The sequence below is a fragment of the Pelophylax lessonae genome, assembly GCF_965119305.1.
Source record: "Pelophylax lessonae genome assembly, chromosome: 4".
Lineage (NCBI taxonomy): Eukaryota > Metazoa > Chordata > Amphibia > Anura > Ranidae > Pelophylax > Pelophylax lessonae.
Genome location: NC_138771.1, coordinates 219,605,102 through 219,624,663, shown reverse-complemented (window position 1 = coordinate 219,624,663; position 19,562 = coordinate 219,605,102). Strand labels below are relative to the sequence as shown.

Genomic DNA, 19,562 nt, shown 5'->3' with positions numbered 1-19,562 from the left:
AGTAAAACTACACTGGAAACCCCAGAAGGGCAAGGACTGATATGAGGGGTACGTGTTTTGAATCGTTTTTTTAAATGTTTTTTTTACATACAGAGGTGTGGTTAAATGTTGACATCTGTCAACATAGTCTTTAGTAGAATCTAAAGCTTGGTAATAAGTATCCAAGTCAAGTTTTTGAATATAAATGATACATAGCATAGATGGGAAATATATAGTACTTCACATGACTCACCAGAGTGATAGTAAAATAGTAAAATAATGAAACATAATAATTAACTCACAAATCGGTTGGTAGAGTGTTTACTGCAATAATTGCTATATTTTATATATATTTTATATATACTATATATATTGTATAGCACCCCCAGTGTACACAGTAAGTACATTTAGTTTGGCTTCTCTATAGGCAGAGGACCTGCGGTTAATTTGTTTATGCTCAAGGGGCTGGGTCTGTGTGAGGCCAAAGCCTCAATATTTATGGAGTTTCCACCAATCCCTGGGGAGGTAAAGTCCAGAAGGAGGGGAAAGGGGCCATAAATGTTCAGGAGCCTGGCAGTGAGGGAAGCTGAGCCCAGGGTATAGCTGGAGGGGACTCTTGTGCTAGGGGAGGGGGGTCTCTGGACAGGAGAAGGAGAGAACAGGTGGAAGAGAGAAGGTGCAGTTTGAAGTCCTTTTTTACCAGCCTCAGCTGGGCATAGCTGTAGCCATCCTGGCAATCAAGACTTGGCCTATGTAGCAGGAAGCCTGTGCATCAGCCTTTTTCACTTCAGGATTTACTAAAAATGGACCAAAAGAGTAACTTCATTTCATCACACCTCATGCCTGGATAGAGGAGACAGCAAGGTGCAATACTTTGCTTGTCCATACCGAAAGGACATCTAGTGCTAGTACAAAGCTATCAGGAGACATCCCATACCTCTAGCTTGGGTCAGAAGCAGCCAGGTGTGATAAGATTTCTCTAAGAAGCAGCACCTGCATTCTTCAGTTTGATCAATTTGATTGATCCTACGGGGGGACAGCATTGTTTACAATAATAACTAGTAGCCAGAGAGATTAGCAAATCCTCAAGATTTAATTCTAGTTCTACAGTTCCGGGCATCTTGTGCATTTCCCCATTACCCATCCAACTTTAACCCCTAAATAAACAAAAACAAAACAAGAATCCCCTGGACTGATTCCTGAGTCTATAAGAAAGCTGCAAAATCCCTGTTGCCAGGCTGTGTGTAAAGGGAAGGCCTGGAAGTCCAGCGGCTCCTACGAGAGTAAGCACTGCATGTGAAATATTAGGAATATTAGCACGGATCTTAGATGAAAATGCAATAATCTAGCATTATATTCTACATTTGTCCCCTAGCTGTGTAAAGTAACTAAAACACGTAACTACATTGCCTGTGTTATGCCTGGGTGTCGTGGTCATTCTTAGCTTAGGTTTTCTGGTCTGCTGGTCATTCCCACTCCTATCCACACTTGCTATTAACTACCTTTTATAATGCACAATCCTCAGAGACAATAACCCACAAGACCAACTAGAAATGCAATAGATTTAAAACTCAAAGCAGGCAGCCATAGAGCAGATAGAAGGACAACATTTAGTGCAGTGTTTCTATCACAATCACAATGCCTAATTCTGGCCTGACTTGCAGCTACCATTCTTTGCGGTCTTAAAGAGCTCCATTCATTTAAAAATTGACTGCATCCACCACACTTTTGGATGTTTCAAATGCCTGGTTACACCCTGCGTGCTTTTGATCCATCCACCAACCCCAACATTACTACTTTGTAAATGGATGATCATCCATTTAGTGATGTAGGGGTTGGATTATAGAACCGTCTTTTTCAGCTATTGTAGCTTTACAATAGGAACAGGTGGAACACATAGGTAGTAACTGTATTATTTCAGGCTATTCTTTTCTACATTTTTTTTAACTAATGACAGATCACTTTAAAGCCTAGGTCCTATATAATTGTAAAGCATGCTCCTGTCCTGAATGGTATCAAGTTAGTAAATGAAAACAAGACATTTTGTTGAACTTGTGACGGAATCCAGACACCCCTGACTGGGTATCTCCACCAAGAATCTGCTTCCTAAGCTCTGGAACACGAGATCCATGAATCTGGCTATAGTTACCCCAAGAACTTGACAGTACAAGTTTTGGAGTCAACCAGAATCAAACTGTTTATTGAAGCACAGGCACAAAGAGTTATACACTGTGGGACAACCCCTTAGCAGCCGATCCACATACACATATACAGCCCATAATAAGTTTATCTTAAGGCAGACAGAAACAATAGAAGGACAATGGGATGCAGGTACTTAACAATAACAAACCCCACCCCACTAGCAAGGGTCTATGAGACACTCCTGCAATATTCTAGCAATCTGTTAAGTCAAACCGTTTATCTTTATATATTTCCTGAGGGATATTGTCCAGAAATATTATTGTCCCAAGTGAAAGAGCCCCTTACTCTTTCAACACAAACCACACATATAGAACCCAGGATAACCGGGGTAACACCAAATGCTGAGTCCGGTGTGGTTGTATAGTGAGTCTGATTAGTGCAGACCCGACTGGGGTTCTTGGTCACCCTGTGCCCCTAATAGACACAGGGTGACTTACACATAAGAGTGGCCGGGGAAGCTGGACAAGGAGTCTCCCAAGCTCCCAAAAGCAATCTGGGTTCCACAAGCCCCCAACCAAAGTGACTCACATCACAGAACTTCTTCTAGTTTAAGATACATCGACCCTTGTATCTAGTGTGTGCAGAGGAAACCTCAATGAACATAAGGAGCACTAGTACACCATTTGTAGGAAGGGAGTTCCCATGGGAATCCAAGATTCCTGCTTTGTGGTAAAACCAATACAATTAGGCACCTTTCACACATACAGACCGTTCATCCGTTTTTCATCTGTTGACGGACATAAAAAAAGGACATCAATGCATTCCTATGGAAAAAACGGTTGTAAATGGATGATCATCCATTTACATCCGTTTTCCTCCACTTTCGTGAACACTAGTTTTTTTTGAACGGATGAAAGCCCTGTTTTTAACCTGTTAAAAAAGCCAATCAGACGAAAAATGGATGTAAAAAGACAAACAATTCGTTTTTGCATGAAAACTGGCTCTGGGACTCAAGTGGTTAAGGACTCTAGTTAGCAGATGTAAAAAAACGGATGAAAAACAGATGAAAACTGATGACAAACGGATGAAAAACTGATGCAAACTTCATACGTTTTTTCTTTGGAAAAAAAGGTGACTGAACTGATTAAATGAAAGGTCCTCATGTGTGAAAGGGTCCTAAGAGTATTTAATCTAACCCCCTATGAGTGAATTTCAGGAGAAAAACGTTTTTGAACAGAATTCACTAATAATTGTGCCATTGTGTGGAAATCCTTAGGTCATCAGTGTAAACTTTATATGGTAAGATCTAGTGTGCAATTAATCCCCGAGTCTGAAAGCCTGATATTCACTTGTGATGTCACTTTGTGTCTGTCTCTGCATCCAGCTGACGTTGGTGGCTGAAATAGAGTATGCTTTCATCCCCCTTTGTATTATGGGAACACCCATTTAGTCTTTCTTAAAAGGCTGTGCCCCTTCTCATCTAAAGTGTCAGTTGCAGCTCACACGAGGTACAGCAGATATAAGACAGCTATCTGCTCTTTCTCCATTTATATTCCTTATCTACATACTAAAGTTGATTGGCTTTAGAGCATTAAAGCTCCTGAGGGGACCATGTCTACCTTTGGATACAGGAGGGAGATCAGTAAATATGAAGATATTGATGAAGATGAGCTGCTGGCTTCCCTCTCACCAGAGGAGCTTCAGGAACTGGAAAGGGAATTGGAGGATATTGAACCAGATCATAACCTTCCTGTTGGAATGAGGCAAAAAAGTTTAACGGAAAAGTCTCCAACAGTGAACTTCAGCAGAGAAGCCCTAATGGCTTATTGGGAAAAGGAAACGAAAAAGCTATTAGAAAAAGAAATTGGAGCATGTTCTCAGGTAGGTCTCCATTCTCATTTTATTGTGCCACTTTGGTTAAAAAGCTGAATGTATGCAAGTTTTTATCTTTTCTGTAGCAAAAAGTACTATAGATATCTATTATTTGCCTGTCATTAAAAAAATAATACGAGGGTGTTTATAACTCACAGGCTTATTTTAGAAAAAATATAAAGAGCACAAATTATGGACAAATAGGTATAACCTATAACAGCCAATTAAAATGTCATATTTACTGGGTTTAGAGCAGGGAGGTAAAGCAATTCACCTAAATAAGGAAAGAAGTGTATGAAAAGTATTCCTAGCTCTTTTCTACTTACCATAAATGCACTGACACAAGTCATTCAGGAAATCAATTAGCATGTTTTGGTATATTACAAAATACATTTAGTTTTTCTATTAACCTCACAAAATATTTAAGCATTGAGATCTATGTTATGAATATGTACTTCAGAAAGAAATAAAAAAATACACAGGACAGAGGTGTTGCCCGGTATAAGCTTTATGAAATTTTGTGTATTATGTTTAGCTTTACTATTAAACTAACAAAACACTTTGGTAGTGGTGGTTGGGGGGATAGATTTAATAACCATTCAGCTTCTACCTTCAGCTTGTTCAGTTAAGCTTTGAAAATAAAAGGTAGAAGTTGCAGAAATGCAGAGCTGCTCCAGATTCTGATTGCTCCAGCTTTGATAAATTCTTACCTCGGTTTTGCATTAAAAATATATAGTTCAGGAAAAAATGTTAAAAAAAATATGCAGGGCATAGGTGTTTGGCAGTATAAGGTTTAAAAATGTTTCCTAAAAGTGGATTAATACATTTTCTTTTTTTAAATCAATTTGGCTAATTTTTTTTATTTTATTTTTTTGCAAATTTTATTACAGATTTCAGAAGGATAAAATGTATGCATAACATATAAAAAATTGGTACACCAAGAAAAAATAGTCGTTAGGCTGTAGTACACATCGATACATTAGTCTACGTGAGATCTATACAGTGTGTCCGCAACATTTTATATCAGCGGAAATGTAAGGACACACAACCACCATGAAGCTACTGGTTTTGGAAAAAGCCAGGTCAGCTAATTTAAATTACAGCCCTCACAGCTTTAGAAACAATTTTGTTTGATAAATCGGTCGGTGATCTGACTCTATGATCTGATAAATGTGCCATTTAAAACAAAATGTTTTGTTTAGACCAAGGTTCTTCTTCACCACACAGAGGGCAAGTTGTCATTCAAGTATAGATATTTACAGTCACCATCATCTGCAAAACAATGAATTCCAATTTTTTTTTTTCAAATAGAAATGAGCAACCTGAAAAAGCAGAATATTGTTTTAAAGTGATAAGTTAAAATCCCTAAATAGAGTCCGATAATCATTTATCTTCACTCTATTCAGTTGTAGAACAACTAATATGTAGTCCATTACGCACTAACACATCTATCTAATGCATCTAAGCAATACATTATTAGTTGTTCACAAATAAATGATCAATCTGTCTATCTATCCTACATTTAATAAAATTGTTATCAGTATCCCAATGAAAAATATGTATTTCAACAGTTTTGAAACATCTGATAAGTGGAAACTTTTTTGTAAAGGAAGTCCACAGCTGACCCAAGTGGATTCCCTGTGCTCAGACAAAGCCCTGCACTTGTCTCTGGTATTTGATTGTTTTCCAAACATGGTAGTTATCATCAACGCTTATTATATTGCTTCTATATATAACCACCATTTAATCTCAGTTCAGGCTCGGGAGTACGATAATATGTTGTTTGCTGCTTGCTACATTAGTCATCAAGTCTACGGTGCCCTTGACAAATTGTTTTCAGATTCATTCACTAGACAAGTGTTCAAAACTATGTATACATACATTATGCAATAAAAATTTTAGTGAAAACATCTAAGAATCAAAAATGTAGTTTCAGATAGTTTGATAAAAATATAGGTCTATAGGCTTTAATGTGTAATAAGAAGAGTAGTGCTTTGTGGGTGAAAAAAGCGGAAAGAATGTCCAAAATTTGTGAATCTACACTAAAGACAACATGATTGTTCTTAGATCTGTACATTTTTAGTAATGCTATATTATTTTTTTTACTAGCACTTCTAAACGGTCATTACAGTTTCCAAGTTCAGCTATAAAAAAGTTCAAATATTTTGAAACTACAAGTCCTTATCAACATATGTTGTTATGTTACTAGATGAGAAAATTGTAGTCGCCAGTATTATCCATTAGCATGCAATATCCAACCAATAAAAACCTAGTATGGACTCTACTTCACTGTATCCATTCAATATGTAATATTAAAACAAATTTTTACCTACTTAAGCATGCATGAAGCACCAACCCCCCCCCCCAACACCCCCCTCCCCCCAAGCCGACACCTAGCCTGTGATTGTACACAACGCGAATCTGTCAGCAAGTCCCAGCTAATGATTCCTATGTCCAGGACCTGCTGATCCACTGTCTCCAAACATAGTCCGGAGTCCTGTGCTGACAATCAACACAGGGCTGTGTACAGAGGGAACAATCTCTCTGTTTCTTATCCCTGCAAAGCTTGGATTATAAACAAAGAGATCTGTTAGTAAAAGCAGCACACATTACACATTATTAGGCACACATTTAACCCCTTGATTGCCAAAGATGACATGTGTCAAACACAAGGGCCGAGGGCCGAATCCGGCCCTCTAGGCCTTTTCATGTGGCCCTCGCACCCAGGAGAAGGGGTGGAAATGAGATGTGAACAGCCTGTGAAAGAGAGCTGATCCCTGCACACTGCTCATTGCACACCCCTAAACCCTGCCCTCAGTACGTAGCAGACTCCTCAATACTGCACTCTGTACACAGCGCACTCCTGAACTCTGCACATAACGCACCCCTGGACTCTGTACGTAGTGCATCCCTAAGCTCCGCTCATATCGCACTCTTGGTATTTATAGCCCCTTTAAGATCCTCCCACTTTTATTGCAATTTTGCCACACCCATAGTTTGATGCGGTTCAGTGGGGGGCGTGGTTAAGTTCCTGCACTTATTCCCTGAGAAAAAAAGCCCTGCATAAATGTATATAGTCTAACAGATACAACTGGCCCTTTGAGGACAACTGTGCAGCCCTCAATAGAATTGAGTTTGACACCCCTGCCCTGGATGGTAACCCCTTCTCAGCAAGTATCATTAATACAGTGATAGTATACAGTGTTAACACTGATCACTGTATTTGTGTCATTGGTAATAGCTGTGGCAATAAGTTTGTTCCCCCCCAGTGTCAGTGTCAGATTGCCTGCTGCACCCAGTCCCATTATAGGTTGCTGATCAATGCCATTAGTAGTATAACAAAAAATAAAAAATAAAAATTCCGATATACAAATCACAGTTTGTAGACTCTTATTGGGATTACTTTTACTGAAGACATTTAGCAAAATACATTTTGGCCAAAGTTTATGAAGAAAATTGATTTTTTTACATTTTTTATTGCCTATGTTTTATAGCAAAAAGTAAAACAAAAATAAAATTAAACATTTTTGGACTTTTTTCATTTATATCACAAAAAATAAAAATCCAGTGGTGATCAAATACCACTAAAGGAAAGCTCTATATGTGTGAAATAAATGATATACATTTTGTTTGGGTACAGCATTGCATGACAGCGAAGGGGGTAAAACCTTCCAGGGCTGAAGTGGTTTAACATGTTCAGGAACAATTCAGTGTCACCATAAAATAATTACAACATTTTATAATACAATTATTCAAAGCCATAAAGAAATCAGAAGAAACATATGCAAAACAATAAAAACACACATATTGGCCAATGGATAAAAGCAACTGCGTGATGCTTCTGCTTTCTAGATGTTGGGTGTTACGATATATTATGACAGGAACCCAATGTGTCCAACACCCATACCACTATCCATAGCTGATGAGATGTTAAATACTTATTACTCCCACTCTTGGTTGGATACTGATTGAGAGCAGAGTGAGGCCAGGTAGAGAAAAGCCTGACCTGGTCAAAGCCGACTGCATCAGAGGCATGCCTCTTCATCTATGGATACTAGCATGAGTGTTCAGTCTAATTATGCTGTCACTCTTAAAGGGGCCTTGGTTGGAGCATGCTGATCAAGCAGTTGACCAAAGGCATGCCTGAATTGAGGAATAAGGACTCAATGAACAAGATATGTTGTCCTGAATCTCCTACATCAGTATTCATCACCATTCATTATCAACTCCATCTGAATAGGGCATTGTCCTTTACCTCTACCTCATTTGGGTGGAGTTGGTGTTATGCATGGACAATGCTAATATTACCGTTTCCTGTGTTGGATTTACCAACCTTTTGGTGAACACTCAATTTACAACAACATCCTTGTTGGGATTACTTTATCTCTGGTTTGTTGTGGTGTTTCCTGGTGAGCACCTGACAAAAGTTGTTAACAATACCTGTTTTACATGCATCTCCTGATTACTTACTGAAGCCAGTCTTGGTCCCATAACGCATGGATGTTTAACCTCCCTGGCGGTATGATTCTTTTGGATTTTAGGTGCTGAAAGCGGTACCATTATTTTGCATGTAATTCTTGTGAATGAGCAGCCCAAACCAACTGTATACATTTATTATATATATATTATATATATATATATATATATATATATATATTATATATATATATATATATGTGTATGTATACATATATTATGTATACATATATATATATATATATATATAATGTATACAGTTGGTTTGGGCTGCTCATTCACAAGAATTACGTATATATATATATATATGTGTATATATATATATATATATATATGTGTATATATATATATATATATATATATATATATATGTATATACGTGTGTGTATATATATATATATATACATATATATATATATATGTGTGTGTGTGTGCATATACAGACGATCGGGAGGAAGCTCCGCCGCTGCATACCGTCCGCATTCTTCGCTGGATCCTGGAGAAAAGGTAAGTAAAACCTCTACCAGGATCCAGAAATCTTCCTAGCGGTACCCCGAGTGTGGCTCGGGGTTACCGCTTTTGGCTCTAAAATCTAACCCCGAGTCACGCTCGGGAATACCGCTAGGAAGGTTAAAGGGATCTTTTGGACAAATACCTCAGTTAATTTGCAACAGCTGCTGAATTTTGGATATTTGTGTTGTTATAGGGGGATTTCATAATTTCCATATGATCCGATGGACATTGGGACACAGTATATATTATATTCTTAATGGCTTTCTTTAATGTTGAACACATTGGATTCCTGTCATAATATATCATAGCAGCCAACATCTAGAGAGCAGAAGCCTCGCCCAGTTGCTTGTATCCATTGGCTAATATGTGTGTTTTTATTGTTTTGAATATTTTTCTTCTGATTTTATTATAGCTTTAATAAATGTGTTATATCATTTTGTATTATTGTGTGGTGTCACTGAATTGTTCCCAAACGTGTTTAGGCTATTTTTTCATATTACATATTGAGTGGATACGGTGGAGTAGAGACTAAGCCAGGTTTTTATAAGCTGGATTCAGCAATGAAATATTACAAATACTACAGAATGTGTTTTTAGTTTTGCATTTCAAAAACATGTACTCTGGAGTTGGTTGTAATGTAAAATTAAAATATAATGGTTTTGGATCAATTTTTTTTTTTTCTTTGGCTTTATACATTTTTAAACTGTTGTCCTATATCTTTTCATACCTATATACAATAATGCACATTAAATAGGTGACAAGATTTCCAGAGCAGCACGAGTTATCTAAAGAGACAGACAGTCGAGCAGCTTGTTTTGTAGCTCCCTTTGTCTAATTGAAACGTTAGACTTCTCTGTCTGATAAGGGAGTCCATACTTGTGTTTCCACAAAAAAAAATTGATTAATTATACAACTGGGTTATCCCTTTGTTTGCTGATCCATTATTTAATTAAGTAAATAAATAAATAAGTTAAGCGTGGATGAATAGATCATTTAACTACAATGGGATTTCCTTACCCTTGACAGATGGTGGAAACTAAAACCATTTAACTGAATTATATTTGTTTTTGCGGATCAATTTTATTTGTATTCTTTGGCTTTTATACATTTTTAAACTGTTGTTCTGTCTTTTATACCTATATACAATAATATACATTTAATAAATGACAAGGTTTCCAGAGCAGTATGGGTTCCATAACCAGATTTCTAAGATAACTACCCTGAGGTCTTATTGAGTTCCATAAACAACATTTTCTAGGATTCTGCGATTTTGAACCAACTTCAAGTGTGATTATGTAGTGTGACTTCTTTGAAATTTTGTGGCAATTTTAATGTGATTTTAAGCCTGTGCATTTTTAGCGTGATTTTGTGGCCTTGTGTTTTACAACTACCACCACTACTTTTGAGGAACCAAGGATTTGCCTGGGAGCAGAGTTCAGGGATAAAAAAACAGAAAACATGAAACTGTTTTCCAAATCGCATCAGAATCACATGTACATTTCTGTGGTTTTTAGTTGAAGTCCATGGGGCCAAACTCTCACTAGAATTGCACCAAAGTGGCACAGGAACTTTTTTCCAAAATCACTGCTGAGTCATAATGATGAAAATGGGCACCATTGAAAACACTGTGATTTCCATTGTCAGGCTATTCTGTGTGGCTCAAGTCACATCAGAAATCTCACTAGGATGAACCGGGCCTCAACATAGCCTGAGGCTGGATAGCAGGCTATATAATATTCCCACGCAATATTGCAGATTTTTCATAACAAAAAAAAAAAAGAAAAACTGGTTTCAATATTTTTTAGTCTGGACTATATAAAACAAACTAAGAAAATATGTACAAAGCCATTATATAAATGTAGAAAAATATACCTACTTGTGTTTCTAAAAAAGTGGATGGATAGATCATTTAACTATAATGGGATTTCCTTATCCTTGACAGATCATGAAAACTAAAACCATTTAACTAAATTATATTTGTTTTTACAGAATCCTAAGGAGGAGGAAGAAGATGAAATTGAGGAAGATGACTTTACAGGAAGCAACAGTGAAGTATCAGAAGAGGTTTATACAGAAGAAGATGAGGATGAGGAAGTAGACAGAGAAGAAGAAGAGGATGAAAAGGAAGAAGATGAAAGTGAATTCGAAGAAAGTGACGGGGAGATCAAAGAAGAGGTGGTGTGTAGCAAAAATGAACAGCAGCCAGACATAGAAATTCCCATAAAAACACCCACTATACAATGCAATGGAGTTTCTTTGGATAAACCAACTTGCAATGGATTCAGTGGAAGTGGTGACAAATACAATAGACACACAGAACATATTGTAAAAAATAAAGCATTGCCTGGCCCTGTCCTCTCGAACCCAACCGTTATTGAGGAAGCACTTGAAAATATTAAAATCAATGATCCTGACACTACTGAAATAAACCTCAATAACATTGAGAATACAACAGCTGATACTTTAATTGCATTTGCAGAAGCTCTGAAAAATAATACCACTGTTAAAATATTTAGTTTGGCCAACACTCATGCTGATGACAATGTGGCATTAGCTATCGCTAATATGCTGAGGGTTAATAGAAGTATCACGTGTTTGAACATAGAATCAAACTTTATTACAGGGAAAGGAATATTGGCCATTATGAGAGCTCTTCAGTATTCAAACAATATCTTGACAGAACTGAGGTTTCACAATCAAAGGCACATCATGGGAAGTCAGGTGGAAATGGAAATAGTGAAATTACTAAAAGACAATACAAGTATTGTCAAACTAGGTTATCACTTTGAGCTTCCAGGACCACGTATGTCTATGACAAGCATACTTACCAGAAATATGGACAAACAGAGACAGAAAAGAATTCAGGAACAAAAGGAATCTGGTTATGATCCTTCATCTAACTTAAGGACCAAGACATTTCCGAGGGGAACTCCAGGGGCTTCACCATGTCCTTCTCCCAAGAGTTCACCATGGTCATCACCAAAAACAACCAGAAAAGTTCAGGCTACCATAACCTTAGCCCCTCCTCCACCTCCTCCACCACCTCCACCACCTCCTCCACCTGCCCCTCCATTATTGCAAGTGGTTCAGGAAAAAAAGGCTCCCACGAGGAATATTGCTGAAGTTATCAAGCAGCAGGAAAGATCAGCAAAGAAAATTCAAAATGGACAGATAAAAACAAAAAGCAAAAAGAGTAAAAAAGAACAAAACAATATACTAAAAGAAATAAAAAATTCTCTAAGATCAATTGCAGAAAAGAAAGTAGAAGAGGGTTCTAGGCCATCTACACCCCAGAGATCTGCACATGATGACCTTATGGAAGCTATCAGAGGAAGCAATATAAGACAGTTGAAGAAGGTATGTCTAATATTATTTCCACATATCTGTTTTTTAGAATGATGTTTGATATCCTAGAATTGTCCCTCAGACCATAAATTATAGTGAGGTCACGATTCTATTCTGTTGGTATCCTCCAATAAAGGATTTATATGTCCAGGTACATGTAGTTTTTTCCTGTTGACTGCTTTTCTAGCTTTGAAATTGCCAACCAGACTTACATTTTTTGCAAAATAATCTAGAATTGTTAAAATATGTGGTCTCTTGCATATTGCACTTTACCCTATTAAATAAGTATGTATAGAATTACATTAACAACTATGTAACGATCAACAATGTTTTCTTAAGAATCAATAAAGCCAAAGCAAATAGTTATGATTGTCAATAATTGAAGTCAACTCAGTAAAGCCAAAGCAATGCACAAACGTATTTGCTTTTATATCTAAAGTAGAGATGCAATTTACTTTAAAAGTTACCTCTTTTACTTTATAACGTTAAAGTTGTTGGGCAAAGATCATTAGGCTGATTGTAAAATTACAAGTTACATCCAACCACTAATCAGATCCAAACTTGTCTTATGCTAGGTTCATATATGTGCATAATTGTGCATGTTCCTGACCCAAACAGAAGCGTGTTGCTTTTTAGAAGCTGTTCAGAAATGCCATTAATTCTTAGTGGCACCCCACACATCGGCACCCATGCAGTTACGTGCGGCATGTTTTTTAAAACAGGTTGGGGACTTCTTTCCCCCAAATTCCGAGGGGACAGCAGCCTATTCAAATTAATGGGCTGCTGTACTTGCGATGTGCATGTACAAACACATATGCACATATAGGAACCTAACCTAAGAAGTAGAAATGTGATTACTGATACAGGAAATAGAGGGAGAGAAAAATGTAGGTATGTTACCAGGTAGGTGACTGTAATAATGGCTAGAATCTTAGGCTCTAGGAAATGTTGTATGAGGCATTATGTAATCAGCATAATGTAGCCTGGAATAGCAGGGATGAAAGACAGGTTAAGATTAGGTTTAAGCCAAGACAGCATTAAGAATGTAACCAGGTGCAAAGAGGAACTGCCAGTTCAGAACCAGGAGTAACATCACGGTCAGATCAGGTCAGTGTGGGTCAGGTAACCAGATCAAACATTCATAGGAAACAGGATAGTTGAAGATCATTTGTGTTGCCAGCTGTAAGTTTAAATAGTCTGATGTGTTAGGGGGTTTCATTGCATGCTCATGTGACTGTGCACACACACATAGATACACACCCATCAACTGTGGCCTGGCATGCAAGTGCCTATGCCATGCCAGCACATGAGTGCTTCTTCTGGCTATGCTTCTATAGAGCAAATGTAAAGTCATTCTACAATACCAAATCTTCTTTTTTCTGTGGATGTAAGTTGTAACTTTGTTTACTATCCTTTAGTATGCCACTGTATTAGTTGAAACTTGTGAAATGCAGGAACTGCCAAGGCTGATATGCTTTTGAATATGTGTTTATGCTTAAGACTGTACGAAACCAACTTGTGCTTGCACCATACTGGAGAGCCAGAGCACTGCTCCAACACAGAGTGCAATGGTTCAGTTCTCCAATGGTCTGACATGGCCCTGGTACAATACTCCAATCACCAATCATCATACTCGCTGAGTAGCATTGTTGAAGTTCTGTGCAGGTGGCATAGTGGAGAGCTAGGGACCAGGAGCACTGCACCCTGTGTGAGAGCAATAAACAGGTTCTCCAACATGCTGCTGCCACATGGCACAGAACAGTTGAGTTAAAGGAGTTGTTAAGGCAGAAGGTTTTTTTTATCTTCATGCATCCTATGCATGAAGTTAAAAAGCCTTCTGTGTGCACAGCCCCCCTCAGCCCCCTAACACTTACCTGAGGTCCCCCTCTGTCCAGCGATGTCCACGAGTGTCTCAGCCGTCCGAGATTTTCCCTCCTGATTCGCTGAGACACAGCAGTGGCGTCATTGGCTGCCACTGCTGTTAATCAAAGTCAGTTAGCCAATCAGGGGAGAGAGGGGGCAGGGATCTGTGTCTGAATGGACAGAATGATCTGAATGGACACAGGGGTGTGACTTGGCTCGGGTGCCCCCATAGCAAGCTGCTTGCTGTGGGTGCACTGAACAGGAGGTAGTGGCCAGGAGCACAGAAGAGGGACCTGAGAAGATGGGGATCTGGGCTGCTCTGTGCAAATCCACTGCACAGAGTAGGTAAGTATAGCATGTTTATTATTTTTATAGGAAAAAAAACAAGACTTTACTATCACTTTAAGCCTTAACAAATTGTAAAAAAATATCCTTAGCCTTTATTTGTAATGCAGCTTGATTGCATAAGAAGTACAAAAGTAAGACTTCAATTAGGCTTTATAGTACACCTTTCATGAAACAATAATGCAGGCTTCCATTACCAACCTCCTCTTTTGTTGTAAAAATAAGGATTGCTGTCACTCATTTACAACATGCTTGTTCAAGGCATGTGATTAAAAATGTAGATATAATTACTAAAATCTCAAATAATATTTAACATGTTAATGTAAGCTTTTTTATTATTTTTTAAAGCTACAACTTTTCATAAAAATGACATGGTGATCATGCCATGAGGGTCCTTGTTTAGGCACGTACTGTTATAGGATGACAACGCTTTTTCCCCGTTTTTCAGTTGCTCTCTTGTGTTGTCACCCTGTTAAATGCAATTTCGGTAAAGCAAAGCATATTATGCAGGCATGTTCTGCAGTTGCCGCTATCAGGAGGCCAAACCTTATCTATCCACATGCAGCAGCCACTGGAATTCGTGCATTTAGACAAGCTGTGGCTGAAAACGGAGATCTGTAGAATTTCTATTTTTCTAATACAAAAAAAAAAATTGCCGTTGTTTATGGTGCCTTAAAGCAGAACTTCACTCAAAAGGGTAAGTTCCATTCTTCCTCCCCCCCCTTTACATTTGGCCCATTATTTTTTTTGGGGGGGGAGGCAGGTTCCTGGTTTTGATAGGTACCCACTCCCCCACATCCGATCAAATCGCACAGCGACCTGAGCAAAAGTTCTCTCCCCCCTTTCCCTGCAGCCTTCTGGAAAACATCATGGGTCACAGAAGACTGCGGGACCAGTCACAGATCCCAGAAGACTGTGGGACCAATCACAAAGCAGAGCACGGTTTGCACATGTTCAGTTGGAAACCAGCTGTGAAGCTAGGCTTTACTGTCAGTTTCCCTTAGTGAAGATTCCCGTGGACTGCATCTGAAGCAGATTAAAGAATCAATTTGGGTGAGGACATCGCTGGATCCAAGGGCAGGTAAACATCCTTATATTAAAAGTCAGCAGCTCCAGTATTTGTAGCTGCTGACTTTTAATTTTTTTTGAGAGGGAGACTGGAGCTCCTGTTTAACAAACTAAATGTAATCTATTTAGCTTTTAGATCTACATTAAGTCAGTCAGACCAGCAAGGCAAATGTACCAGAAACAGGAATGCTGCACTCCAAGATGCAAAATAATCGTCTTTTAATAAAATAGCCAACAGGAGTGTCAGGAGTTCTTGTCTGGCATGGTTTGCACTAGGCACAGCACTTTCTAACAGAAAGATTATTTGACAAAGCACTGAGCCTAGTGTGAAACATGTCAGACTAGAACTTATTCCTTCTAGCTATTGTGATAAAGGAAAATTATTTTTCATCTTGGTTTAAGGCATTCATGTTGCTGGTACAATTGATTATTTCGGTGGAGCCGAGCGGAGCCAGCACCTGAGATGTGAATGTGGCATGCGGAGCCTGATCCCACCTAGAGCGGTATGTGAAATATTAGACCAGCCAGGCAACTAACATTTTCAGGAGGCTAGTAAAGGCATCACCCATATTTTTTTAATGACAGATTCATTTTAATGTAATTTAAAGCGGTAGTAAACTCAGTACTGCATAATCCCGTTAAACACTGATCTGCGATGCAATGCACATTACAATCTAACCGAGTATGTCAAAGCGCCATAGGAGTTTCCTTACTTTATTTGCATCCAATGGATTTTTTTCCAATGTTTCTGAAGCGAGCGCCATCTTTGGGGAAAACTCCTGAAGCCGATTTCTACCCTACTTCCGCTCTTCTACTACAACGCCGCGGTAATCTCGCGCATGCGCCGATAAGTGTACTGAATCCCCTTTATTATTTACATGGTCTGTTTTGTATGGCTTTACATTTGATAACTGATCATTTTACAGCGCACAGATAAGCAGTTATCATCTTTGCTTTCTGTGTGCTTGCTTCGTTACTATGTAAGCAACCCCTGTGACGTAGCTAGTCACGTGGGGTTTCAGAAAGAGCTTATACTCTGAGACCTTAATGTGAAATGCGCGAATGACGAAATCAGAGGACAGGGCCAAATTTGCTGATGCACTTACAGGATATTTTTTCTGCAAAACTGTATTCTAATCTTACATTATATATGAAAAGGCGTGATAGGAAAACTGCTATCCTTTCTTGTGGGTCCATCCTTTGAATATTTCTCAAAAGATCTATCCTAGATAGCTTTTTAACAATATTTCATTTATGATTCAGTGAAATAACTACTTGTTTATTTTACAGGTGGAAGTACCTGGAACACTTCGGTAAAGTCCACGTTTGCTGTAAAAGCTGAACACAAGATGCTTTGCCGAATTATCTGCTGTTTGTTAAACATGTGTAAGCAAGCAAAGCGCACTCCTCAAGAAGCTGAAACATTTTAACCCTAAGCAACTGCAAGGAAAAATAAATTATATGTAAATACTGAAACTTTTTATTTTATTTTTCTTCTTTTTTTTGTTTGCTATAGTATAAAGGTATATGTATCTACGTTTAAAGATGATCACAATGAACCTGGTGTTTTGCACTAAAATGTTTTGTTTCTTTGGTTTGTATTTTTTATGACTCCAATAAAAGTTGTACAATTCAATATCCGTGTTATGTCAGTAACAATAACACCTTACAAACGGTAGAGCACTAACAACAATATGCCACCAGAAGACTTGATTGACTTTGTCATAAGATGCACAACAGTACCCCTCTATCTCACATCTCATTCTGGGGCCATGCCAGTGCAGAATACACCCATCTGTGGTAGATGAGAGGAAGCAATGGTTTTAGTAGGGAAGGTAGCTTTTGAAATGGTAATTTACTAAATCTGGTGGAATTATTTATAGCATACTGGGAATTGGGGAACATCAACTCAAAAATACCAAACTGGGACTACCTAGCATGTCATTGACAAATAAAGATATAGAACTTCTTTCTTATAGCTGTTTGTATCACCAATGGAAAGATTATCACTCATTTCTTGTTTCCCATTCGCATGGGAAGTGACAGGGGGAAATCTTTGGTTATAGTTAATTATACAGCGCTCCCGTCCAATACCTTATTTGCCATATGAAAATGTATACATCACTTATACCTTAGGGCTCTTTCACACGGCCGCTCCGTATGTCCGTATATCACCCCATCTGTTTGCGGGTGATATACGGACATAATGCTTGTCAATGAGATTGCGGATGTCAGCAGATGACCATCCGCTGACATCCGATTTGTGTCCTTTCAGTTTTGTTCCGTTTTTTGGAACGGAACAGAACCCTATTTTTCTTCCGTTAAAAAAACGGAAAGGAAGCAAAATCGGATGTCCCCATAGACTTATGTCCGTATATCATCTGCAAACGGATGGGATGATATGCAGACATACGGAGCGGATGACACAAGTGTCATCCATGTCCGTCAAAAAAAAAAAAAGTGCCGCAGCGGAAGAAGAAATCGGAGAGGCCGCGTGAAAGAGCCCTTAGATACATTAATAAAGTGCAAAAAAAATTGTTACAATAATTTACAGAATAAAGTATGACACTTCACAGCCACATTAAATCACTGAAACTTCCGTGATGTAATAAAAGTCCATAAGTGTCTTTGACTACAATATTAATCCAATTAAGTTGCACAGTGAGATATCCGCAATGATTCCTTATCCACTTCGTGCTTAGATATTACATTGTTTCTCCACCGCCATGCAGGTGTGATTCCATCACCTTTACTCCAATGTGCTCACCTTAAAGCAGCATTTCTCAACCTTTCTAACACAGAGGAACCCATGAAATAACCTTCTGGTCTCAGAGAACCCCTGCTAAACACTTTAGTGTGATGGTCAGTGGGAAGAATGCTCCTTACACTTGTGGTCATTGGGAAGAATTAACACCTTACAGATAGGGTTCAGTGAAATCCTGGTTGAGAAACCTTAAGGTATAGACCTAAAAACATACGTTGTTAGGTCAAATGCTTTTGGACTCCTCAGGGGTCCTACCTAAGGTATTCCATCAATGCAGGTGTCCTCAAGGAGTTGCAGTAATCTTGGTGGTAGTAATGGGCTAATACCTCTTTAAAAGGCCCTCCATCCCTTTTCCTTTGCTTCCAGTCACTCAAAGAAACACAAGGTGGGTACCCATAGTGTAGTATGTAAGATAGTCCCAAGTTTATTAAAATAAATGCACTTACATTAAAATCAAGTAAATGTGCCTTTTTTAAAAAAAAATCAGATTTATTTATTTTGCTTATAGTTACAGATATTTGGTAAAAATAAAACAAAAACACCAAAAAAAAAAGGAAATACAATGAGAAAAAAAAACAAACACACACAAAAAATGAAAATGGCATACCCAACCATCAGCGCAATAGGCAAGTTAAGTGACAGAGTATACATTTTGGAATACTCTGACTATGTGCCTTGTTTTTAAAGATATGTGTAGGAGCAAGTGCTTTGAAGGGTTTAAAGACTTGTTTCAGAACTCATATGCTCTAACCAAGGTGCCAAAAGTGCTTCAAACCTTTTTAAGGAGTTCCTAAAAAAAAAAAGTATGTCTCTCATAAGAAATACATCTATTAAGAATGAATATCCAGTCGGAAAGGGTCGGGGGGTACGGAGGAAGTTCACTTAAGGGCAATTTGTCTATGGCCACAAGCAGCCTACGCAGAACAGTGATCCAAACTGGTAAATGTGGCTTTAATAGCAGAAGATCCCAGGAGCCACACAACAGAGCAAGACCTGCTGTGTGCAGACAAGTGGCAGTCTCAGCCTGGACCCCTGCCAGGCCACGCCTCCAGCATGTTTCACTCCACCCACTAGAGCTTGCTCATGGGGATGGCGACCATTTGAAATGCTCCTGTAAACTTAGTGTAACAGCCGAAATCCAGCACTTTTCAGCATCTTTGTCACCCAGGTTCCTCCCACGTGTTATGTCACAACC

At 38.4% G+C, this 19,562-nt stretch overlaps 1 protein-coding gene across 1 annotated transcript; it reads left to right on the top strand.

Annotated features, from left to right (window-relative positions):
• The first annotated feature begins 3,440 nt into the window (after positions 1–3,440).
• On the top strand, positions 3,441–17,239 carry LMOD2 (leiomodin 2). Its single transcript, XM_082256835.1, has 3 exons — positions 3,441–4,002; positions 10,972–12,339; positions 16,894–17,239. The coding sequence occupies exons 1-3, from the start codon at positions 3,733–3,735 to the stop codon at positions 16,918–16,920; spliced, it is 1,665 nt and encodes a 554-aa protein (XP_082112961.1). The 5' UTR covers positions 3,441–3,732; the 3' UTR covers positions 16,921–17,239.
• The last annotated feature ends 2,323 nt before the right edge of the window (positions 17,240–19,562 follow it).